Genomic DNA, 26,440 nt, shown 5'->3' with positions numbered 1-26,440 from the left:
CGAATCACTTATAATTTGTTCCAACTGTTTTGCTCCTGCCGGAGTCCAGGATGCTGCATTCGGCTCCAGCAGAATCTTCCGAACCATCGTGATAGGCAGCCCCACACAGGTTGCATTGCAGTAGTCTAGTCTGGATGTAACAGGGACATGCGTAACTGAGGCAGGCTTGCACAAATTGGAGCAAGCTTTTCGACTGTTTTGGCAAGCTAGTTCCTTTCTAGAGCGTGTATTTTCAAATATCCTTTGTTTCTTTTGCATGGCATGCAAGAGGAGTTGGAGGATGTGTTGTACCAAGCCCTTGCCATCTTATTGCAGCAACGGGATACTTGGCTTAAAGCATCACTTGTTTAGTAGTCTAGTCAGCAGCAATGCTAATCAGCAACTAACATTGCTGCTTTTGAATCGTGCGGGTGGGAACTTTTTTCTGTGGCACATGCTGATGGGAGGGGCCAAAGCTAAAAGTGGACAGAGCCATTCCCCCCCTCTTTTTCTGCAACCCCCTACTCTATTTCTTGCATGTCATTTTCTCTCTGTCTCTGCCACCCTTTCTCTCATTCTCTCTTTCTCTCTCTCTGCCACCCTTTCTTGCATTCTCTCTCTCTCTGCCACCCTTTCTCTCATTCTCTCTCTCTGCCACCCTTTCTCGTGTTCTCTCTCTCTCTGCCACCCTTTCTCTCATTCTCTCTCTCTGCCACCCTTTCTCGCATTCTCTCTCTCTCTGCCACCCTTTCTCGCATTCTCTCTCTCTCTGCCACCCTTTCTCTCATTGTCTCTCTCTGCCACCCTTTCTCACATTCTCTCTCTCTCTCTGCCACCCTTTCTCACATTCTCTCTCTGCCACCCATTCTCTCTCCCTCCTTCTGCCACCCCCTTTTCTCCCCCCTCTCCCCCACCACCTGGGGAGGGAAAGACCACTCTTGCCAGAGATCTGATCACTTGCAAAGGGCTTTTAAAATTAGGCCATGGGAGCAGGTTGCTCACCCCTGTTACAGACAGTGGCAGCGGCATGAATTGGCTGCATAGCAGTATTACGTTAAGACACTGCTTTTTCTTTTTTCTTTCAAAGCATTTTACTCCTCATTCTAATGGCAAAGAGCAGATTCTAATGCATTTTTTCAAAGATGGGTTTTTCCCCTGCCCCCAAATTTCTAATTTTTCCAGCTCAAGGCTCAGGAGGAAAAAAGAAATGGGGAGGAGGAATATTACCCCCCCCCCATTTTCCCTAGATCTCCAGTTCCTCTCCCCCAGTTCCTCCTACCCTTCCATTTCCTGAACAAGGGATGGTTTGCGGACATGAGAAATGGAACGTTTTTTTTCGGTTCCATGTGTTCAGCACCATCTGTGGTGCATGCAGCCCACTCACCAGCTGGAACAGTCAAGGTAGAGAGAGGCTTCAACAACCAAGGGAGGAGGCAGGGAGAGAAATGGCTACTGGTGGGGGAAATGCAGACACTTTTATCAACTTCACCTTGGGTTGGAAGCCCTGGAGAGCCAGCAGGTCCTAGTGGTTAAAGCATCCTTTCCCCAACCTGGTGCCTTCCTTGGTGTGTTGGACTGCAGCTCCCATCATTCACAGGGAGCATGACTAGGCTGGGTTAGAGTGTCCAATGAGGAACAGTAGGACCTGGGTTCAAATCTCCACTCAGCTGTAACCCTCACTAGGTGACCTCGGGACAATCGTTATCTCTCAGCGTGATCTACCTCACAGGGTCATTGTGAGGATAAAATAGAGATGGGAGAAGAATTCTGAGCTCCTGGACGAAGGCCAGGATCAAAAGGTAGGGTATGATAGAACCGTTAAATAATGAATACAGAACCCTGTATTTTTATTTCCCTAAAAGCCAAACTTGATGTGACAGTGACAGTTGTCCTTGACGTGTCTATCCCAGAAAGATTTTTATTTTGACCAAAAAGAAGTCGCAGATGGCTATGAGGGGATGAAGCCTCCCTACTTCAAAAAAAAGTGCACATTTTTGTCCCAACATATAAATCACCTGCGGAACTCATTGCTACAAGATGTCGTAATAGCCACTTTGTTTTTAAAGTAGGGCGAGACAGTCTACTTTAGCGGGTTGCACATTGGACTGAAAAAAGATGGGAGACCCAGGTTTAAATCTCCCATTTGGGATGAGACACTCGCTAGGTCACTTTGGGCCAATCAGACTTCTTTCAGCCTCATCTGACTCACAGGCTTGTCATAAGAATAAAATGGAAGTGAGCGAGAATACATCAATGAGATGAGCGTTTCTCACCAGGCCAGTTTACTGCTGTTATCAAAGCTGTTATTTATTTCTTTATTTATTGCATTTATATCCCGCCTTTTTTCCTCCTTAAGGAACCCAAGGCGGCATACATAATCCTTTCCATTTTATCCTCACAACAACAACCCTGTGAGGTAGGTTGGGCTGAGAGTCTGTGACTGGCCCAAAGTCACCCAATGAGCTTCCATAGGTGAGTGGGGACTAGAACCTGGATCTCTGACTCCCCTGAGGAAGGATTCCGTCGCCTCAGCCATGTGCGCCTTCCGTTACACAAAATTAGACCCCACCCAGCCTCCACTTCATATGTAAATGGGGCAGACGCGGGACATGCAAAACAAACACCCCATCCTGCCAAAATAGCCACCCCTGTTGTTACCAGGTAACTCTGCAAAGGTTCGCAAGGAACTGGTGTCCAGTCTGTTGTGGAAAGCGGGGGATGCACTCCCACTAAAGCAGGAGTGCAGAACTTTAGGCTTGGGGGACACATCCAGCCTGCCAGGCATACCCAGATTGCCACACCCTTTCCCCCGGCTCCACCCCCTTTCCTCTACCCACCAATCATTTGGTGGTTACTCATCTTTTCTGCCATCCTGCCCCCCCCCCCATTCTAAAAGGTTGAAATGCCACTCCTAAAGCTGAGTTACTGGCAGGAAGAGCTTCAAGCTATGATATGTTGGTGTTTCCAGAATTTCAGCCCCGCCCACCACTGGAATGCGGCCCCTCAGAGCTTCTTCACAAGGGAATGCGGCCCTCATGCTGAAAGAAGTTCAACAGCTCTGCACTAAATGATCAAGTCCACATCATCGGGTGCTCCTAGGCCCAGTTCTTACGATTGGCCTAAAGTGACTTTCACTAGCTATGACCCCTGCTGCATAGAGATAGTCCAGCTATAATTATCCATGCCCTGGTAACCTGCAGGTCAAGACTACTACCAGGCACTAGAGGTGGGGCTGCCTTTGAAGTCTGTCTGGAAACCGCGGTTACCTCAAAACACCGCCGTTTGGCTACTAACGGGGACCAGGCACTAGGAATACATCTTGCCAGGGGTTAAAGCAGTTCGGTGTCATCCTATCCATTTCTAAGCACAATTGGAAATGCTTGTATCAATCTCCAAAGCCCTACATGGCTTGAGACCAGGAAAACCAAGGGAATGTCTTCTCTTGCATCAACCTGACTTTACACCAAGATATTAACTCTTCCTCAAGGAAGAGTCACCTGGTGCCCACATTAATATCTTTTGGCCTTCAAGCAAAGACCTTTTAAGTGGGTGTGTATGTGTGTGTGTGTGTGTGTGTGTGTATATATATATATATATATATATATTTGCACAGGCTTTAAAAGAAAAATCCACTGATGTTGTTTGTTGCATTGCCTTTTACCGTTGTGAACTGTTTTATTGATTAATGGCTTTTTAAAATTGTGTTTTATGAATTGCCATAAACCACCCTGGAAATTTGGGCTCCTCCCGCAATTTTGGCAGTTAGGAAAGCTTGGCGTATAATGTCATGTCAATTACAGTTTGATCCATTTTCCCACACTAAATTGACTTTATGGGGAAATCCAGAGTTAAGAATTGGGAAGAAAATATTTTTATGGCAGTCTGGACAGATAAGATGACCTTTACTTTAGATCAATTAGTGGGGGTTGTTGATGAATTTTTAGTATTTTCAGCTTTGCAAGATCGATTTGATCTGCCGGCTTCAGCAGAATGGCAGTACTTGCAATTGAAACATTAATTGGTATCTAGATTCGGTCCTGCTGCTTTTACTCCCTCGGAGTCTCCTTCGCTATTGGAAATACTTATTGAAGCTGATCAGATGTATCAACCTACGATTCATGTGCATAAACATTTATTATCAATGAATAGATATGACACAAGTGGTTTACAGCAGGAATGGAACAGGGAATTGGAACGTCCTATTTTGTTTAATCAATGGACTGCCTTTTTGGCGTCTGTATCAAACATTTCAATGGATTTTCAGTTATGCCTTATTCATAGGCTGACCATATTTCCTTGAGACAAAAACGAGATATTAGGATGACAAAAACAGGATGGGGTTTTTATTACAGCGCAGAGTTCCGCTGTAATAAAAAAATAGCTAACAGCCCGTTGAACCGAAATATGAGTCTGAAAAGTCTGAATCAAACTGAATGTAGGGCAGAAAGAATCTCTATGAGCGAAATGATGGTAGAAATAACAGCAAGACTCGCCCTCCTGGCTCCCACACGCTGAAGGTGGCTTAGCGACCGCCTCTCGAATTCCCCGCCACTGCAGACAAGCAAGGGGGCGGCGTCTGATCGTCGCTCGCTCAAGAAGCCTGGCCCTGGCTGGATAAAGGAAACGGAACTTCCTCTTTCGTCACACTAATAGTTTGATTAGCATAGAGCCTTATGATAAACACGTTCAGTTTTTTACAAAAAATTAAAAAGGGGACAAAATTGACATTTATATTAAAACGACGGGACAGTCAGGAAATATGAAAAAAAAGGTACTGTCCCGTTTAAAACGGTACGTATGGTCAGCCTACTTATTCAGCAAAAGCTGAATAAGAGTCTATTGGACACCACAACGTCATTTTAATAAAGGCTTGTCAAATTTGGCTGATTGTTGGAGGTGTAATGCAGTTAATGCTTCTCTTGTTCATATGTTTTGGAAATGCCCAAAGGCTGCCTCCTTTGGGGAGGAAGTTATTGTACAGATAAATTTCATAATGGAAAGCTCTTTAATATTTACTGATTTAAATGTTCTTTTAAACTACTTCCCTGCTTCTTGGAATGTAACACATGGTCAGCATAAATGGATTTTTGGTGCCCTTTTGGTTGCTAAAAGACTTATACTACGATACTGGAAGGATAAAAGCTCACCACCTATAACGCAATGGACTGAAGACTTAACAACACTAGCAACATTTGAAAGAGTGGTATATAGGCGTAACTTGCGAATGGATTTATATGTGGATATTTGGTCTGCTTTTACTGAAGGTTATGTGTAAACTTCCCCCACCCTTTTTTTCCCCTCAAATATTGTAATGTTAGAAACTGAGGATTCTGAATATGTTGCTGTATTTTTATTTCATTCTTTTTTTAGGTTTTGTAATGTTTTTAGTTTGTTTCATTTTGTAAAAATTCGCAATAAAAGATTAATTAAAAAATAAATACATAAACCACCCTGGAAATTTTGAATAAAAGGAAGGTAGAGAATTTTTTTTAAAAAAATTAGATAAAAAATGAAGGATGGGCCCGTGCTTTAGGATCTCAATGAGCTCTTTCCTCATATGCTTTGGGCCGAAGTAGATCAGCTGAAAACATGGATAGCTGCCTATTTGTCCATCTAGTGCAGTATTGTCTAATCTACCCTTCCCTAACTTGGCGCACTCTAAATGTGTTGGACTACAATTCCATCATCCCCAGCCTGCAAGGGAGTTGTAGTCCAACCAAGTTGGGGAAAGCTGGTCTATTCTGACTGGCATGGTCCCTTGGATATGACAGTTTTGTATTCAACAAGATATGGGGGGACATGAAAGATACCACTATTATGATCTCCCATATTAAAAGATACTGCTATTATGATCTTCCATATTAAAAGATACCGCTATTATGACCTCCCATATTAAAATACCCAGTGTTGGGAGACTTGTGCCACCACAGCCACACCCTACAGCAGCATTCACCACCTGAGGTGGCCACCTCACTCTACCTAATGATAGGGCCAGTTATGATAGAGACACATGTGTAAAAATCTTTGACAAAGCAAGGATCACTGCCCCCCAACACTACCCCTGAAGACTCCATCTGTTATACACTGTATTCATTTCCTTGACAGTGGCTTGTCCTCCATGGATTTAAAACTCGAGACAGTGTTTGTTCACTGGGTTAAAAAAAGATCAGCTGGAGAAAATACCAACTCCATCCTACAATCCATTATAGGCAGTTCAAAATGAAAACCTCAGCAGTCACAGAGTGCAAGGTGGGAAGTTGCACATCGCCGATGCCTTAGCGTTCATGGGCGGACATCAACGGGCATGGGCACCAGTTGGAGTGACAAGGACAGGAGGCCAGACCCTGAAGAATGAGAACTTTAGCAGCATGTGTCAACATTTGCAGATGTCACAAAGTTAGGAGGGATAGCCAACACCATAGAAGACAGAATCAAGATTCAAAAAGATCAGGACAGGCTTGAACACTTAAACTAAGTCTTTCATTTAGATCTCTCTCTCTCTCTCTCTCTCTCTCAGACACAAGTACCAGAGGGAAACATGGCTTGGCAGCAGGACATGTGAAATGGATCACAAGCTGAACATGAGCCAGCAGAGTGCTGCAACTGCTAAAAAGGCTAATGCAATGTTAGGCTACGCTCACAAAAGCATAGTACTTCATGGGAAGTAATCATTCTGCTCTATTCTGGATTAGTCAGGCCACACTTGGAGCAGGAAAGGGTGAAGGGCCTGGGGATGAAGCTGCTGAGTGATTCAGTCCTACTTACTTGTGAGCAGATATCCAGAGGCTGTCCTGCTTACTTCTGAGCAGACATACTGCTTATACTCACTTCTGAGTAGAGATGCAAAGGCTTGGTACTTGAAAGGGTTGCTGAGTGATTCAGCCCTGCTGAATAGACATGCAGTAGCTTTGTCCTGCTTACTTCTGAATTGGTTTAAAATCGACAATAAGCACATTTTGGCCCCACCTACTCTGCCTTTGGCCCCACCCATAGATGGAATGTGGCCCGCGAAACTTGTCCCAGATTGGAATCCAGCCCTCGGCCTCAAAAAGGTTTCCCATCTCTGGACTAGATGATCTGCAAGGTCTATAATTCTATGATTTTAAGAAGGCATCCCCAAAAAGAGGGCCAAAAAGAAGAGGAAGAGGAGAAAGAAGAGGAAGAGGAGGAGAAGAAGAAGAAGAGGGAGATAAATTTGACAGTTTCAGAGATCAGGAAAAAGAGGTGGTCCCTGGCAAAAATCAGGGCAGTTGAGGTATAAGAGTGAACAGGTACACCAGTCACTTATACAGTACGAGGGCTATAAAGATGCTATTAGGAAGGTTAACCTCCCCCCCTGCCCCTGTGCACCCGCCCTGATGATTATCTCATGGATCTGAGAATCATAGAATCACAGAATAGTAGGGTTGGAAGGGGCCCACAAGGCCATCAAGCCCAACCCCCTGCTCAATGCAGGAATCCAAGTCGGAGCATCCCTGACAGATGGCTGTCCAGCCTCGTCTTGAATGCCTCCAGTGTGGGAGAGCCCACCACCTCCCTAGGTAAATCACGGAGCTGGAATGCACCTCATTTAGTCCAACCCACATAGCGGTTTACAAGCAAATAAAAGTGCTGGTCACCAGCACATATAAACATACTAACATACACATGTCACTCTCAGAACTGAAGGAATGATGCCATGTTTGAGGTTGTTGTGTGTGGTATACACATGTATTAATGACCTACTCAGAAAAGGTCAGTTTGAACAAACAAGGTTTTGATGCTTGCTTAGAGGCCTGCACCAGTCATTGGAGTTTGGGAATTGAGGGGCCACCACTGAGAAAGCCCTGCCTCCTGCACTCACCAGTCTAGGTTTCCTAAGCTGTGGGCAAATGAGTAGAGCCCCTGACGATGACCTAAGTATACTAGCAGTATCAAGAAGTGAAGATGGTCCTATAGGTAACCTATTCCCAGACCTTTTAAGGTTTCTTCCAATGTTCAGCTGAAATATGATTCCCTGCAATTTCCACTCATTGCTTCTCATCTTGCCCACTTGGAAAGAGGCAGAGTAGGAATTGTGGGTCTCCCTTGAGGAATTTCCCCATTTCGCATGGAACACCTCAATTTGTGTCAGCACAGGCAGTCTATCAAGGTGAAACAGCTATGCCTGGAAACAGTTCCTGTATTTATAAATTCTCAGAGATATGTGTGAGAAAGGAATGCCCCCCATCCTTAAATCCAGACAAGAAGCTATGAGCAGCAGAAACGAATTAATTAGAGGAAAAATTACATGCTCGTGCTTTACTCATAGAGAGAAAATATTCATGCTGCCTTGGGTTCCTTGCAAGAGGAAAAAGGGTGGGACATAAATGTAATAAATAAATAAAAATACTCATAGAGGGAAAATGCTTTACTCATAGAGGGAAATACAGAGGAACTAGAGATCAAATCTCCAGCGTTCGCTGGATCATGGAGAAAGCAAGAGAATTCCAGAAAAACGTCTATTTCTGCTTCATTGACTACACTAAAGCCTTTGATTGTGTGGATCACAACAAACTGTGGCAAATTCTTAAAGAGATGGGAGTACCAGACCACCTTACCTGTCTCCTGAGAAACCTGTACGAGGGCCAAGAAGCAACAGTAAGAACCAGACATGGAACAACCGAGTGGTTCAAAATTGGGAAAGGAGTACGACAAGGCTGTATATTGTTGCCCTGATTATTTAACTTATATGCAGAGTACATCATGAGAAACGCCGGGTTGGATGAATCACAGGTCGGAATTAAGATTGCCGGGAGAATTATCAACAACCTCCGATATGCAGACGATACCACCCTAATGGCAGAAAGCGAAGAGGATCTAAAGAGCCTCTTGTTGAGGGTGAAAGAGGAGAGTGCAAAAGCTGGTTTGAAACTCGACATTAAAAAAGCTAAGATCATGGCATCTGGCCCCATCACTTCCTGCCATATAGATGGCGAAGAAATGGAAGCAGTGACAGATTTTACTTTCTTGGGCTCCAAGATCACTGCAGACGGTGACTGTAGCCATGACATTAAAAGACGCTTGCTCCTTGGGAGGAAAGCTATGGCACACCTAGACAGCATAGTAAGAAGCAGAGACATCACCTTGCCGACAAAGGTCCGCATAATCAAAGCTATGGTTTTCCCAGTAGTAACGTGTGGCTGTGAGAGCTGGACTATAAGGAAGGCTGAGCGCCGAAGAATCGATGCTTTCGAACTGTGGTGCTGGAGAAGACTCTTACGAGTCCCCTGGACTGCAAGGAGGTCAAATCAGTCCATCCTAAAGGAAATCAACCCTGAGTGCTCATTGGAAGGACAGATACTGAAGCGGAAGCTCAAATATTTTGGCCACCTAATGCGAAGAGAAAAGTCACTGGAAAAGGCCCTGATGCTGGGAAAGATTGAAGGCAAAAGGAGAAGGGAACAGCAGAGGATGAGATGGCTAGATAGCATCACCGATGCAATGAATATGGACTTGAGCACACTCCGGGAGAGAGCGGAAGACAGGAAGGCCTGGCGTGCTATGGTCCATGGGGTCACCAAGAGTCGGACACGACTTAACGACTGAACAACAACAACTCATGCTGCCTTGGGTTCCTTGCAAGAAGAAAAAGGTGGGATATAAATGCAATAAATAAATAAATCTCATAGCAGGAAAATGCTTTGCTCATTGAGAGAAAATACTCATGCTTTACTCACAGAGGGAAAATTCTCATGTTTTACTCATATAGGGAAAATACTCATAGGATCCCACAATCATGTCTGCAGTACGTGTGATTCCTGTGAGCCAAATTCAACCTCCACCACCACCACCACACATCACAGCTATCCAGCTGGTCACCCAACCCCAGGCAGGCAATGCAACCAACATATATCACACCCTTGGCTGCCCTAGAAGTTAAAGTTCCAGTAGCTGGGGTTCTAGCCTTGTGCCAGACATTTAGGCCTCATGGGGAAACTGATAAAATCCGCAGCTTCAGGAATAATAACATCCCCCCCCCCTACTCCCCACCCACCCACTCACTCACCCAAAGTATATGCTTGGATCCAAAATATAAAAATTTCCCTGTGGGATTCATTGCCACAAGATGCTGTAATTGCCGATAGTGTGATGTTCTGGCTAGAGCAACTTACTCAGTCTAGGAAGAGCCATGTTCAAATCCTTGCTCAGCTGTAAAGCACATGGGCTGACATGGGACTAGTTACTCCCTTTTAGCCGAGCCTACCTCACAAGGTTATTGTGAAGATCACATGGGGGGGGGGAGACTACAGAGATAGGGTGGCCAGGTGTCCTACTTTACAGAGGGCAGTCTTCAAATCATAGGGATGAAAGGGGCCTATCGAGTCCAACCCCCTGCTCAGTGCAGGAAGCCTGATTCCCAGGCGGTCTCCATCCAAGGACTAACCAGGGCTGACCCTGCTTAGCTTCCGAGATCAGACGAGGTCGGGCGCATCCAGCCCTTCGTCCTCTATTCGAAGGATTCTTTGAAAGAAATATAATAAATGAAATGAAATGACTCTCCTGTCCAAGTCCAGGCTGAAGATAAAGAACTGCAAGAGCTGTTCTCCATTAATAGTTAGCACCTGGTCAGCAGACTGAATAGACAGGCTCTACACAGCTCACCTGATCATGCTATGGTGAGATGTATTGTATTTCTATCTAAATTAGAATCATTATTCCTAATTTTTTATCTATACATTAGCAAATGCAAGTTGATGTCCTCTCTTTTTTGGCACTGCATTTCCTCTTTGGGGGACGGTGCATAAATGGCCACCCTGCACAGTGATAGGAATGGGAAGTGCTTGCTATTTGAACACCTCCAGGAACAGAGTGTATATGTGTGGGGAGCAGTAGAGGCTGGTGCCTCTGATTTCAGTGGGGCAGTGAATCCATTCTGGGTTTCAGTCAGCGCCAACCAGAACTCTAAAGGAGCTATTCAGGGTACTGAACCTATTTTGGGGATGGGATTTGGCATCTTGAATAGCTCGTTTAGAGTTCTGGCTGGTTCCGACCGAAACCCAGAATGGATTTACTGCCCCGCCGAAATTGGAGCCCCCAGCCTCCACTGGTAGGGAGTCAAGTTCTTACCCATCTCAAATATTCCCTGCCCTATTTCTTTGCATTGTACAGCCACATTCAGTCGGGGACCAGAGTTGTTGCTATCCTCAAGTCTGCGACCCTTCAGCTCACTTCTCTCAATTAATCAAGGGAGAAGGGGGCAGGGAAAACATAAAAACTCAGAATGTCCATCAATGGCTATTTGTTGTAATACTTAGGAATGGAACCTCCATACTCAGAGGCAGTTTTGCACAACATGCTGGCTCATCAGGGATTGTTTAGCCCACGATGAGTCATGGGGCGTGCCAGGAGATGTTTTGAATAAGCAGCGCTCGAGGGGTGGGGCGGTTGCTGTATCATGTGAACCCAGCCACTGTGGGTCATTTGAGGATTAAACAACCCACGCATAACCCTACTACAAACCAAGGGTTATGCCAGGGTTATGTAACCCTCAAATAACCCACAGTGGCTGGGTTCACATAACATGGGAACCACCTGATCACGGGTTACATATTCAAAATGTTGCCTGGCATGGACGGCAACTCACTGTGGGTTAAACATCATGGGTGTGTCATGCGAACCATACCAGTGTGTCTGAATTTACAAGATATTGGTGGCAGCCCATTCCACGTGGTGCCAGCTAAGGGAAAGGTATTAGACAGGGAACACTGAGAGCTGCTTTATATTAGGTGGGGCTCTTTGTCCATGTCACCCAGTATTGTCTACTCTGATTCACAGCAGCTGTCCAGGATCTCAGGAAGAGAAGCGGCTCTCTGATCGTTTTTAACCGGATATGTCGGGGATTGAACTGGCAACCTTTGGCATGGAAAGCAGCGGGGGGGGGGGGATGGAGATGCAAATTGTAACTGAAGAGGAATTCATTACTGATTTGGGATGATCTTGGGTGGGGTGCAAATTAAAGAATTGGTTTTATTTGAGATTATTTGGATGAGAAATTAATTGGCAGGCTTTGCCTTCTGTGAAATTTAAATGAATCCTACTCATTATTTCTAAATGTGCATATTGATAGAAATCAACATACGTACATTTTATGCAGATTGGTGTCCTATGGGCCTGGACTCTGAATCTTTTCAAGCACAATCCTATGCATGTTTAGCAGAAAGAAGTCCTATGAATCACAGCATGGCTGGCTGGGGAATGCTGAAAACTGTGGGACTTTTTTCTGTCTAAACATGCATAGGATTGCTCCCTTAAGTACTTAGCAATCCCCCTGCCCACCCGCCACATACACACTCTTACACACTAGAGATACAGGCTCAGAATGACACCTTTACCAGGTTGGGGAGGGGGTGATGATTGGGAGACAGTGGGTTACATGTGAATAGTCACTTTCAGAACCGGGGTGCATGACTCCTTAATCAGAAAGCACATGGGGAAGTTGTAAGCCCCCCACACACACAAATTTCAGAAATTAAAATAAAGAGACGCTGGTGTATCATTCAAAAATCCACTCTCAGGTTTCAGGTTACACCTAGCACTTCTGGGACAAACACATGATGGTCAAGTCTCCCCATTCTCAAAAATAAAAAATCCAGTTGTTACTCCCATGACACCTAATAGGGCCTAATCCAGGCTACCCCATGTCAAGGGCTCCTTGGAGGCCTCTCTCAGTCTAATCCAGTAGCCAAGTCCAGACACAGACAAAGGGATTCCTTTCAAAGCTTTATTCTTCTTTTACAACTTAACACCTCTACAGGTAGCAACTAGATCTACTAGATCTACAGCAGAGTACCTATGCCCCAAGTTGGAACAGTTGGTACTCATTTGAAAGGGAATTACTGGCAGACCCCTGAACTTAAGGACTAGGGAGAGTCCCTCCCCTTTTCCCTTGGATCCTCTGGGCACAGCCGTTGTGTGCGCGCCAACCGGGCACTACGCCTCCTTTCCGCGCCCTCCATTTGGTGCCGCTCTCTGCGTTGGCGTCGTGCATCCATCAAGTCTGCTATCCGTGCTCTGTCACTCCCTGGACTGCTATCTAAGCTAGGAATGCTGGTGGGAGGAATCTCCGTCAGCTGCGGGCCCTGGGAAAGAGGAGCGTGCTCCTCTCCCAGGAGCGACTGCTCTTCCTCCGAATCAGAACTACTCTGGGATTCTATGGGCTCAGTGTCCACCCTGACACCCCAGATGTTTTGGATTACAAGTCGTATCATGTCAACTGCCATGCTGCCTGGGGATTGATGGGTGTTATAACCCAATGCCTCTGGAGCACACCAGATGGGGGGGAAGGCATGCATTTAAGCTGGGGGAAGGGCAACTTATAACCTTCCAAATGTATCAGCCTACAAATCCCATCAACCCTAGGCAGCATAGCCAATGGTGAGGGCTGATGGGAGTTGTAGGCCAAAACCTCTGGAGGACCACACATTGCTCACCCCAAGCCATTACTGCCTCCCCCACTCCATCTTAAAAGACACTGACTATGTAGACTTCACCCCTTCATGGATCACTGCCTTGTTGTGGCGAAGGGGCTTGCGTAACTCAGTGAAGCCATAGGCTATGCCGTGCAGGGCCATCCAAGACGGACAGGTCATGGCAGAGAGTTCTGACAAAATGTGGTCCACTGGAGAAGGAAACGGCAACCCACTCCAGTACTCCTGCCAAGAAAACCCCATGGAACGTATCGCAAGGCTAAAAGAGATGACGTCGAAAGATGAGCCCCTCAGGTCGGAAGGTGTCCAATATTCTCCTAGGGAAGAGCAGAGGGTATTTCCAAGTAGCGCCAGAAAGAGTGAAGCGGCTGGGCCAAAGCCAAAAGAACACTCAGCTGTGGATGTGTCTGGTGGTGAAAAGAAAGTCCGATGCTGTAAAGAACAATATTGTTTAGGAACCTGGAATGTAAGATCAATGAATCAAGGTAAGCTGGAGGTGGTCAAACATGAGATGGCAAGACTGAACATCGATATCTTGGGAATCAGCGAACTAAAATGGACAGGCATGGGCGAATTTAATTCAGGTGACCATCATATCTACTATTGTGGGCAAGAATCCCTTAGAAGAAATGGAGTAGCACTCATAGTCAACAAAAGGGTGGGAAAAGCAGTACAGGGGTACAATCTCAAAAACAATACAATGATCTCAGTACAAATCCAAGGCAAACCATTCAACATCACAGTGATTCAAGTCTATGCCCCAACCACTGAGGCCGAAGAAGCTGAGGTTGATCGGTTCTATGAAGACCTACAACACCTTCTAGAATTAACACCAAAAAAAGATGTCCTCTTCATCATAGGGGATTGCAATGCTAAAGTAGGAAGTCAAGAAATCACCGGGATAACAGGCAAGCATGGCCTTGGTGTACAAAATGAAGCAGGACAAAGGCTAATAGAGCTTTGCCAAGAGAACACGCTGATCATAGCAAACAATCTTTTACAACAGCACAAGAGGCGACTCTACACATGGACATCACCAGATGGTCAATATCGAAATCAGATTGATTATGTCCTTTGCAGCCAAAGATGGAGAAGTTCTATACAGTCAGTAAAAACAAGACCTGGAGCTGACTGTGGCTCAGATCATGAGCTGCTTCTTGCAACAATGCAAAGAAATCGAGGAAAACAACAGAATGGGAAAGACTAGAGATCTCTTCAAGAAAATCGGAGATATCAAGGGAACGTTTTGTGCAAAGACAGGCATGATAAAGGACAAAGAAGGCAGGGACCTAACAGACGCAGATGAGATTCAGAAGAGGTGGAAAGAATACACAGAAGAACTATACAGGAAAGATCTGAATGTCCCTGATAGCCATGATAGTGCGGTCACTGAACTTGAGCCGGACATCCTAGAGAGTGAAGTCAAGTGGGCCTTAGGAAGCATTAGTAACAACAAAGCTAGCAGAGATGACAGTATTCCAGCTGAGCTATTCAAAATCCTAAAAGATGATGCTGTTAAAGTGCTGCACTCACTATGCAAACAAATTTGGAACACTCAACAATGGCTGCAAGACTGGAAAAGGTTAGTTTACATTCCATTTCCAAAGAAGGACAACGCCAAAGAGTGTTCAAACTACTGCACAATTGCGCTCATTTCACATGCCAGCAAGGTGATGCTCAAAATCCTACAAGCTAGGCTTCAGCAGCATGTGAACCGAGAACTACTGGAAGTACAAGCTGGGTTTCGAAGAGGCAGAGGAACTAGAGATCAAGTCGCCAACATTCGCTGGATCCTGGAGAAAGCAAGAGAATTCCAGAAAAATGTCTATTTCTGCTTCATTGACTATGCTAAAGCCTTTGATTGTGTGGATCACAACAAACTGTGGCAAATTCTAAAAGAGATGGGAGTACCAGACCACCTTACCTGTCTCCTGAGAAACCTGTATGAGGGCCAAGAAGCAACAGTAAGAACCAGACATGGAACAACCGATTGGTTCAAAACTGGGAAAGCAGTACGACAAGGCTGCATATTGTCGCCCTGCTTATTTAACTTATATGTGGAATACATCATGAGAAATGCCGGGTTGGATGAATCACAGGTCGGAATTAAGAATGCCAGGAGAATTATCAACAACCTCACATACGCAGATGATACCACCCTAATGGCAGAAAGCAAAGAAATCTAAAGAGCCTTTTGTTGAGGGTGAAAGCGGAGAGGGCAAAAGCTGGTTTGAAACTCAACATTAAAAAAACGAAGATCATGGCATCTGGCCCCATCACTTCCTGGCATATAGAAGGGGAAGAAATGGAAGCAGTGACAGATTTTACTTTCTTGGGCTCCAAGATCACTGCAGACGGTGACTGTAGCCATGAAATTAAAAGACGCTTGCTCCTTGGGAGGAAAGCTATGGCACACCTAGACAGCACAGTAAGAAGCAGAGACATCACCTTGTTGACAAAGGTCCGCATAATCAAAGCTATGGTTTTCCCAGTAGTAACGTATGGCTATGAGAGCTGGACTATAAGGAAGGCTGAGTGCAGAAGAATGGATGCTTTTGAACTGTGGTGCTGGAGAAGACTCTTACAAGTCCCCTGGTCTGCAAGGAGTTTAAACCAGTCCATACTAAAGGAAATCAACCCTGAGTGCTCATTGGAAGGACAGATACTGAAGCGGAAGCTCAAATATTTTGGCCACCTAATGCGAAGAGAAAACTCCCTGGAAAAGGCCCTGATGCTGGGAAAGATTGAAGGCAAAAGGAGAAGGGGACGGCAGAGGATGAGATGGCTAGATAGCATCACCGATGCAATGAATATGGACTTGAGCACGCTCCGGGAGAGAGCGCAGGACAGGAAGGCATGGCGTGCTGTGGTCCATGGGGTCACGAAGAGTCAGACACGACTGAACGACTGAACAACAACATGCAGACTTCATGACCTCAGCATCAAGTCAGCCATTCCCCTCCCACCTCTCTTCTCCCTGCATCCAGCCTGCTTTTTGTAACATCTTGGGTGAGGGAGAAATCTGGAGGTGCTGAAAGCTTGCCCACAATTTTGTGCATTTGGGACTGGTCAGTCTTGCCCGACTGTGGGTTTCGGATTTTATCTTTCCTTTAAATGGATCAACCCAGCATACGTTGTTTTATGGTTGTATCTGCGGCAGCCCTGTTCTTCTCACACAAAGGATCACAGCCAAGCTGATTACAAATCAGCTTTCTGCTGGTGGTGGGGTGGGAGGGGACATGTTGCCCTATAATTTGCTAGGGGATAAATTCACAGTTCCAAAAATTCACCTCAATGGGTGCAAGTTGCAAAATGGTAGGTTGTGATGGCTACATGCGACCTCTAGGATCAGAGGCTGCAGGCCTCTGAATACTCTGAGGAACATGAGCACAGGAGTGCTGTTGCACTCATGTCCTGCTTCTGGGCTTCCAGGAGGCAGCTGGCTGGCCACTGTGGGAAGAGAACGCTGGACCAGGCAGACTTTTGTCTGATCCAGCAGGGCTTTTCTGATGTTCTAATGACCAATTCGTGCAGATTTATTGATTGATTTGATTCGTACCCCACCTTTCTACCAGTGGAGGCTGGTGCCTCCTTTGCCAGCACCTTGGATAGCTCCTTTAGGGTTCTGACTGAAACACAGAGCGAATTCATTGCCCCGCTGACACTGGAACCACCGGCCTCCACAACTTTCTCAGAAATGGCATTCAAGGCAGCTTGAGCCGAGCTGAGCCAAGATGCACATCTCTTCCAGTCAGGCAGCCATCTCCTTAGCACAATGCTGACTGTGGAAGTGGCTTGGGGCAGAGACCCATCCTCTTTGCTTCAGTGACTCTGTTCAAACACTCTATTAAGAAATGTTATGATTTCTGATTGAGAGGGTGTGTGTGTGTGTGTGTGTGTGTGTGAGAGAGAGAGAGAGAGAGAGAGAGAGAGAAAGAGAGAGAGGGAGGGAGGGAGGGAGGGAGGGAGGGAGGGAGGGAGGGAGAGAGAGAGAGAGGGAGGGAGAGAATTCCTAGAAGGAGGTGCAGGTTACATATACTTTTAGCCTCTTGTGCCTGTATTAATAACCAGTTTTCCTCATTTCATTCTCTCACTCTCTTTCTCTCCCTCCCTCTAGTCCAGCATTCTGTGCACACGGTGGCCAGCACCAGCTGTCGACCAGGAACCCACGAGCAGGGCATGAGTGCAACAGCATCCTCCCACCCACGTTCCCCAGCAATTGGTTGACATAGGCATAACCTTGATAACCTTCTCCTCCAGGAATTTGTCTAACCCCCTTTGAAAGCCATCCAAAGTGGTGGCCATCACCACATCTTGTGGTAGCGAATTCCATAGTTTAACTATGCATTTCATGAAGAAGCCCTTCCTTTTATCTTTCCCAAATCTCCTATCAACCAGTTTCACGGGATGACCCCTTTGGGTTCTAGTATTATGAGAGAGGGAGAAAAAATGTCTCCCTATTCACATTCTCCACCCCATGCATGATTTTGTAGACCTCCATCATGTCTCCCCCGACCCTGCTTTTCTCCAAGCTAAACAATCCCAGCTGTTGTAATTTTCCCTCATAGTTGAGATGTTCCAGCCCCTTGATCATTTTAGTTGCCCTTTTCTGCACTTTTTCCAGCTTTACAATACCTTTTTTAGGTGTGGTGACCAGAACTGTACACAGTATTCCAAGTGTGGTCACAGCATAGGTTTGTATAAAAGGCAGTATGATATTGGCAGTTTTATTCTCAATTCCTTGTCTAATTATGCCTAACATGGAGTTTTCCTTTCTCCCAGTTTGGAGAGATCCTTTTGGAGCTCCTCACAATCCCTTTTTGTTTTAACAACCCTAAATAATTTGGTGTCATCAGCAAACTTGGCCACTTCATTGCTCACACCTAATTCCGGATCATTTATGAACAAGTTGAAAAGTTTTGTTTCCAATACAGATCTCCGCAGGACGCCACTATTTGCATCCCTCCATTGGGAAATTAACCATTTCATTCCTACTCTCTGCTTTCTTTATTTATCATGTATTCCTACTCTCTGCTTTCTGTTCTTTAACCAGTTACTGATCCATAAGAGGACTTCTCCCCTTATTCCATGACTGCTAGGTTTGCTCAGGAGTCTTCGGTGAAGGATTTTGTCAAAAGAGGTTTGGAAGTCCAAGTAAACCATGTCTACCGGATCACCCCTGTCTACATGTTTATTGAAAATCTTAGTGAGATAGGACTTACCTTTACAGAAGCCATGTTGATTCTTTTTCAGCAGAGCTTGTCCTTCTATATGCTTACTGATTTTATATTTAATTATGCTTTCAAGCAATTTACCTGAAACAGATGTTAAGCTAACCAGCCTGTAATTTCCCAGATCCCCCCTTGATCCTTTTTTAAAAACTGGTGTTCTATAGCCATCTTCCAGTTCTCTCATACAAAGGCTGATCTGAGATACATGTTGCATATTTTTGTTAGAAGAAGATCAGCAATTTCATATTTGAGTTCTTTAAGAACTCTAGGATGGATACTATCTGGGCCTGGTGAATTATTAACTTTCAATTACTCAGCTAAGATACAAGTCTCAAGAACAGTCTTCCCCCAACCCAGTGCCTTCCAGATTTGTTGGACTACAATTCCCACCACCCCTTGCTGTGGATGATATGAGCTGTAGTCCAACAGATCTGTTAGGTGCTGGTTTGGGGGAGGCTGCTCAAGCGGGTCATAGGAAAGAATCAGATTACCTCCAGAGTTGGTCAATGATCTTCAAAGCCTTTTTGCAGGTGCTTGCATAAGCAGCATCTTTGAGTGCCCCCCCCCCAAAGGAACATTTTTTTTCACATTAGAATGGTGTGGGTTTAAGCTAGAACACTAAAGAAAAAGCATCCTTTCCCCTGCGCATTTACACTTTTTAAGGCTGTCCTTTTAACATCACAAATGATTTGTTTTTATGGTTGCTCACTGCCTTGGGCATGTTCTCACAGAGACGTGTGGAGGATCTAAACATGGTCAATAAAGAATAAATAGACCCAGGAAGGTGCTGTTTCGTTTTGTTTTTACTTATGCACACCTCTATGAACTTGAGCACGCTCCGGGAGAGAGCTCAGGACAGGAAGGCCTGGCGTGCTATGGTCCATGGGGTCACAAAGAGTCGGACACGACTGAACGACTGAACAACAACAATGCACACCTCTGGGGTGTGTCTTAAGCAAAGGTTAATAGCAGATTTGAGGGTTCTGCCTTCAGGCAACACATCCATGAGAAAAGCAGGTTATTTTTCCCAATAAGACCAGCTCAAATTCTCAGCGGTGAAGGCATAGAATCACAGAGATGGAGGAGGGCACTTGGATGCCATCTAGTCCAGCCCCCTGCTCACTGCAGGAAACCCAGAGCTAGAGTATCCCCAACAGCCTCTCTTGAAGACTTCCAGCCAAGGGGAGTCTCCCATTCCAGTAACTGGTTCTATTGTCCAATTGCTCTTAACATCAAGAGGTTTCTCCTAATCCCCAACCAAAATCTACCCTCCCATTTGATCTGGTACTGCTGCCCTCCACAGCAGCAGCAGAGAACAAGTCTTTGCCCTCTTCAGGGATTTGAAGAAGGCGGACAGGGAGGTCTGGCATGCTATGGTCCATGGGGTCACGAAGTTTCGGACACAACTTAACGACTCAACAACAACAACATTATGTCCCCCAACACACATACCACCCCATTCCTCCCTCCAGTCTTCTCTTGTCAAGGCTAAACATAACCAGCCCCTTCAACCTTTCTTCACTGGCCTCATCTTCCATACCCCATGATCATCTCCGTTGCCCTCCTTTGAGCTCATTCCAATTGGTCTGTATATCCATCATAAAGTGCCGTGCCCAGAATTGGACACATACCCTTGTATCAGACAGATTTAGGCTCACACCAGGCCCTTCCAGGAAAGGCTTTGAAGAGGTAATCCCTGCCATTTCTGTGAGGATTCAAGAGGCTTTAGCATCCCCTCCAGTGTTTTCCCACCATGTCTTCTTTCTTTCTTTCTTTCTTTCTTTCTTTCTCTTTCTTTCTTTCTTTCTTTCTTTCTTTCTGTTTTTCTTTCTTTCTTTCCAGACACACACACACACACACACACAGATCTGTTAAGGACGGAATGGCAGAAGAGCTGCACAAGGCCTTTAGATTGTGGTGCTAAGCCCCACTCCTTTCACTGCATGCATGTTAAGTCCTGTAATGGACCATTTTCGGACATGTACCTGCCCCTCACTGTACAGTCAACAGGAAGCCCTGTCTCTGCACAACGGAATCTTTTTGAGCACATGTCCTACTCACATGTTACGTATACAAACACACACACACACACACACACACTTAAACATTGTGTTGAGAGAGCCCAATGCTCACTCCGCACAGAACATCACAGACAAGAGCATCTAGAGTAGCTACGGCTATTGCCAAATGGGTCTCAAGGCCCAGAAGTCTCCTGGGAGCCTCACATTCAGCATAGGGAAAGCAGGTCAAAAGCCTGCAATCTGCAATTGCATTCATTCATTTCATTCATTCATTCATTTATTATATTATTTATTTTATTATTTCATTTATTTAATTTCTATACCGCCCAATAGCTGAAGCTCTCTGAGCAGTTCACAAAAATTAAAACCAAAAAGCACACAGTAAAACAATATAAAATATAAAAACATTAAAACCACAATATAACAATACATCCAGAATAAAACCAGAGTAAAACCTAGCAGCAATGCAGAGAGTTAAAATACAGATTTAAAACAGCAAAGATAAAAGTCTAGAAAGCTAAAATGCTAAAATGCCTGGGAAAATAAAAAGGTCTTCACCTGGCACCAGAAGGAATACAATGTAGGTCCCAGGCGAACCTCATTAGGGAGCTCATTCCACAGTCGGGATGCCACAGCAGAAAAGGCCCTCCTCCTAGTAGCCACCCACCTCACTGCCTTTAGCAGGGCTCATAGAGGAGGGTGGCTGAGGATGATATTAAGGTCCGGGCAGGCACATATGGGTGGAGGCGAACCTTCAGATCACCTGGCCCCAAGCCGTTAAGGGCTTTGAATGTTAATACCAGCACTTTGAATCGGGCCCAGAAATGGACTGGCAGCCAGTGCAGCTGGAAAAGTACTGGCATAACATGAGCTTGTCGGCCAGTCCCTGTTAACAATCTTGCTGCCCTATTTTGGACCAGCTGAAGTTTTCAGACCATTTTCAAAGGCAGCCCCACGCATAACGCATTGCAGTAATCCAGACGAGAAGTTATCGGAGCATGGATAACTGTAGCTAGGCTCTCTGTCCAGATAAGGGTGTAGTTGGTATACCAGCCTAAGCTGACAAAAAGTGCTCCATGCCACTGAGTTCACCTGTGCCTCAAGTGACCGTTCAGGGTCCAAGAGCACCCCCAAACTACGAACGTGATCCTTTAGGGGGAGTGCAACCCCCTCCAGAACAGGTTGAATATCACCTAGCCAGACAGAAGAACCACCCACTAACAGTACCTCCATCTTGTCTGGATTGAGTTTCAGTTTATTGGCCCTCATCCAGTCCAATCCTGTGCCCAGGCCCTGATTCAGAACAGCTGCTGCCTCACCTGGGTTTGATGAGAAAGAGAGGTAGAGCTGGGTGTCATCCGCATATTGATGGCACCTCAGCCCACACCTCCGGATAACCTCCCCCAGCAGTTTCATGTAGATGTTAAAGAGCACAGGGGATAAAACAGAGCCCTGTGGAACCCCATGGCACAATTGCCATGGCACAGAGCAGTAATCCCCCAGCACCACCTTCTGGAATCGGCCATCCAGTTCATATAAATTAAAAACCATTAAAATAATTATATAAAATATAAAACCATTCACATAATAACATAGAACAAATACCACACACAACACACACAACAACAACATATATCTAAAACAAAAACAATCAGCCAAAGACAATCACAAGACTCACTATACGCTGCCAAATGCCTGAGAGAAGAGGGCAGTTTTAACCTGGCACTGAAAATATGACAATGTTGGCACCAGGCGGGCCTCATCAGGGAGATTATTCCATAAATGGGGAGCCACCACCATGAAGGCCCTCTCTCTTGTTGCTGCCCTCTGAGCCTCCCTCGGAGGAGGCTCCCAGAGGAGGGCCTTAGATGCAGAGTGTAGTGTGCAGGTCATTTCATGCTGAAAGAGCAGTTCTGTCAGGTACTGTGGTCCCGAGCCATGTAGGGCTTTAATTGGGCTCAGAAGTATATAGGCAGCCAGTGCAAGCTGCATTCAGAGGGAGGGAAAGCCCCTTGTCTGCTTCTATCAAAAGCTTTAAAAAACAAATTGGCAGAGCGGTGGGCCGGGGGAGAGCTAAAGGCCAGAAGAATAAAATAAAGCCATGAGAAGGGATAGGAAGGGAGTGTGGGAGAAGAGGAAAAAGGAAAAAATGTAGAGAGAAACAGAATGTGGTTTGGAGGGAACAGAAGCGGAAAATGTCAACTGATGGAAAGCAAGAAATTAGAACCAATACCAGGACTCTGGCTGAAATCCCCCCCCCCTTCTTCTAACAGAATCTTCTAACCTGCAGATGAGGTGGTGCAGATTAGTGGAAGGTTTTCCTCATACACAAGGCGAGGATGGCAGCAATAATTAGGACCTAGGCCTGGCTGGGTGTGAGGCAGCAATGGAAGCCTGGCTGCCCCATACCACACTCTTGGATCTAGTAATGGGGGTGGGGGGAAGGGGGTTGGAATGATGAAAGGAGGAGGTGGTTAATGGGGCAGCAGAGAGGAAGGAGGGGGAACGTGGATGTGAAATTAAAATACAGTGATAGGTTGAAGAGCAGCAAAATTGGGGGGAAATGTGTGGGAGGGGTGTGTGAAATAGGTTGGATGTGGAGAATGAAGGGAAGAAAAGGAGGGGAAAGGGCCTCCCAAAAGGTGATTAAAATGGAGGGAGGGAGGAAATGCAAGAAGGAGGGGATACACGTGGGGGGGTGGATTAAAAATAACTGGGAAGAGGCATAAAGAAATGGACAGATGGGTGGAAATGTAGCTGAGGGAATATCTGTGTGTGTGTGGGGGGGGGCTTAGAAGGGTGAAGATTAGGGAATCAAAACGGGGTGAGCGAGGAGGGGAGAGGAAGGAAGAGGAGAAAATGAGAATCCGAGGGAGGTGGGGGAAAGGATGGGGAGAAACGAGAGAGAGAGAGAGAGAGAGAAGCCGTCTCACCCTTGTGCATGCCGGTGTAGCGGTCTTTGAGCACCGTGAGCTCGTAGATTTGGCCGAACTGCTCGAAGAGGGGTTTGAGGTCCTTCTCCTCGAGGTTGCGGGGGATCTGGCCCACAAAAAGCTTGATCGCGTCCAGATCCTTCATGCCCTCGGGCTCCGAGTTGCCGCTGCCGCTGCCGCCGCTGCTCATGGGGGAGGCGCGGGGCGGCTGCTGGGGTTGTGCCTGCCGCCTGGGCTCGCTCGCCGGCAGTCTGGCCATCCCCCGAGCCCCCGGCGCAGGCTGCGCAGTGGAGGGATGCTGTGGCGGGAGGAAGGCGAAGTGCAGCTGGGGGAAACTGGCGATCGCAGCATCAGGACCACAAAAGGCAGCTGCTCTGCAGCGACACCGCGCGGCCAGGACCAGGAATTGCAGGATGAGGGCAGAAGTTGGGGGGCAGGGAGGCAGGATTGGGATTTAGAAAGGAGGGGAGGCCAAAAAAAAAAAAAAGGAGAGGGAGAGCGGGAGGAGTATACCCCAAACTAGGCTGGGGCAAGCAGTTATCCAAGGATTTATTGTTGGGAAAACAGATCTAGGTGGTGCACATGACAAGCAGTACAGAAATATACAAATGTTTTAAAACGATGGTTGGGAAAACTGTAAGGATGCTTTCCCCTTCATGGATCCCTGCCTTGTTGTGGCGAAGGGGCTTGCGTAACTCAGTGAAGCCATAGGCTATGCCGTGCAGGGCCACCCAAGACGGACAGGTCATGGCAGAGAGTTCTGACAAAATGTGGTCCACTGGAGAAGGAAATGGCAACCCACTCCAGTATTCCTGCCAAGAAAACCCCATGGAATGTATCACAAGGCTAAAAGAGATGACGCCAGAAGATGAGGCCCTCAGGTCGGAAGGTGTCCAATATACTACTGGGGAAGAGCAGAGGGAATTTCCAAGTAGCGCCGGAAAGAGTGAAGCGGCTGGGCCAAAGCCGAAAGGACACTCAGCTGTGGATGTGTCTGGTGGTGAAAAGAAAGTCTGATGCTGTGAAGAACAATATTGTTTAGGAACCTGGAATGTCAGATCAATGAATCAAGGTAAGCTGGAGGTGGTCAAACATGAGATGGCAAGACTGAACATCGACATCTTGGGAATCAGCGAACTAAAATGGACAGGCATGGGCAAATTTAATTCAGGTGACCATCACATCTACTACTGTGGGCAAGAATCCCTTAGAAGAAATGGAGTAGCACTCATAGTCAACAAAAGGGTGGGAAAAGCAGTACTGGGGTACAATCTCAAAAACGATAGAATGATCTCAGTACGAATCCAAGGCAAACCATTCAACATCACAGTAATTCAAGTCTATGCCCCAACCTCTGAGGCCGAAGAAGCTGAGGTTGATCGGTTCTATGAAGACCTACAACACCTTCTAGAACTAACACCAAAAAAAGATGTCCTTTTCATCATAGGGGATTGGGATGCTAAAGTAGGAAGTCAAGAAATCACCGGGATAACAGGCAAGCATGGCCTTGGTGTATTTATTTATTTATTTATTATTAAATTCATTAATCGCCCATCTGGCTGGTCACCCAGTGTACAAAATGAAGCAGGACAAAAGCTAATAGAGTTCTGCCAAGAGAACACGCTGATCATAGCAAACACTCTTTTCCAACAGCACAAGAGACGACTCTACACATGGACATCACCAGATGGTCAATATCGAAATCAGATTGGTTATGTCCTTTGCAGCCAAAGATGGAGAAGCTCTATACAGTCAGTAAAAACAAGACCTGGAGCTGACTGTGGCTCAGATCATGAGCTTGTTGTTGCAAAATTTTGGCTTAAATTGAAGAACGTAGGGAAAACCACTAAACCATTCATATATGACCTAAATCATATCCCTTATGAATATACAGTGGAGGTGAGGAATAGATTTCAAGGATTAGACCTGATAGACAGAGTGCCTGAGGAACTATGGACAGAGGTCCGTCACATTGTTCAGGAGGCAGCAACTCAATCCATCCCAAAGAAAAAGAAATGCAAGAAAGCCAAGTGGCTGTCTGATAAGGCTTTACAAGTAGCTGAGGAAAGAAGGGAAGTGAAAAGCAAGGAAGAAAGGGGAAGATACATCCAACTGAATGCAGAGTTCCAGAGAATAGCAAGGAGAGAAAAGAAGGCCTTCTTAAATGAACAATGCAAAGAAATCGAGGAAAACAATAGAATGGGAAAGACTAGAGATCTCTTCAAGAAAATTGGAGATCTCAAGGAAACGTTTTGTGCAAAGACAGGCTTGATAAAGGACAAAGAAGGTAGGGACCTAACAGAAGCAGATGAGATTCAGAAGAGGTGGAAAGAATACACAGAAGAACTATACAGGAAAGATCTGAATGTCCCCGATAGCCATGATAGTGTGGTCACTGAACTTGAGCCAGACATTCTAGAAAGTGAAGTCAAGTGGGCCTTAGGAAGCATTAGTAACAACAAAGCTAGTGGAGATGACAGTATTCCAGCTGAGCTATTTAAGATCCTAAAAGATGATGCTGTTAAAGTGCTGCACTCACTATGCAAACAAATTTGGAACACTCAACAATGGCCGCAAGACTGGAAAAGGTCAGTTTACATTCCAATTCCAAAGAAGGGCAACACCAAAGAGTGTTCAAACTACCGCACAATTGTGCTCATTTCACATGCCAGCAAAGTGATGCTCAAAATCCTACAAGCTAGGCTTCAGCAGTATGAGAACTGAGAACTACCGGAAGTACAAGCTGGGTTCCGAAGAGGCAGAGAAACTAGAGATCAAGTCGCCAACATTCGCTGGATCATGGAGAAAGCAAGAGAATTCCAGAAAAA

The 26,440-nt window shown here is 45.8% G+C and overlaps 1 protein-coding gene across 2 annotated transcripts in view; it reads right to left on the bottom strand.

Annotated features, from left to right (window-relative positions):
• CELF5 (CUGBP Elav-like family member 5) overlaps positions 1–23,871 on the bottom strand; it is a 96,618-nt gene extending 72,747 nt beyond the window's left edge. Inside the window, exon 1 of one of the 2 annotated variants that reach the window (XM_084826093.1) lies at positions 23,613–23,871. In XM_084826093.1, the coding sequence (XP_084682219.1) occupies positions 23,613–23,871 (259 nt within the window). The remainder of the gene's footprint in view (positions 1–23,612) is intronic. The other variant, XM_084826094.1, reaches the window with a different exon arrangement.
• Between the last annotated feature and the right edge of the window lie 2,569 nt (positions 23,872–26,440).

The sequence above is a fragment of the Heloderma suspectum genome, chromosome Z, assembly GCF_057233095.1.
Source record: "Heloderma suspectum isolate Gila_16-S chromosome Z, 16-S_ref, whole genome shotgun sequence".
Classification (NCBI taxonomy): Eukaryota; Metazoa; Chordata; class Lepidosauria; order Squamata; family Helodermatidae; genus Heloderma; species Heloderma suspectum.
Note: the sequence above shows the minus strand (reverse complement) of the source record. Positions and strands in the feature narration are given on the sequence as shown.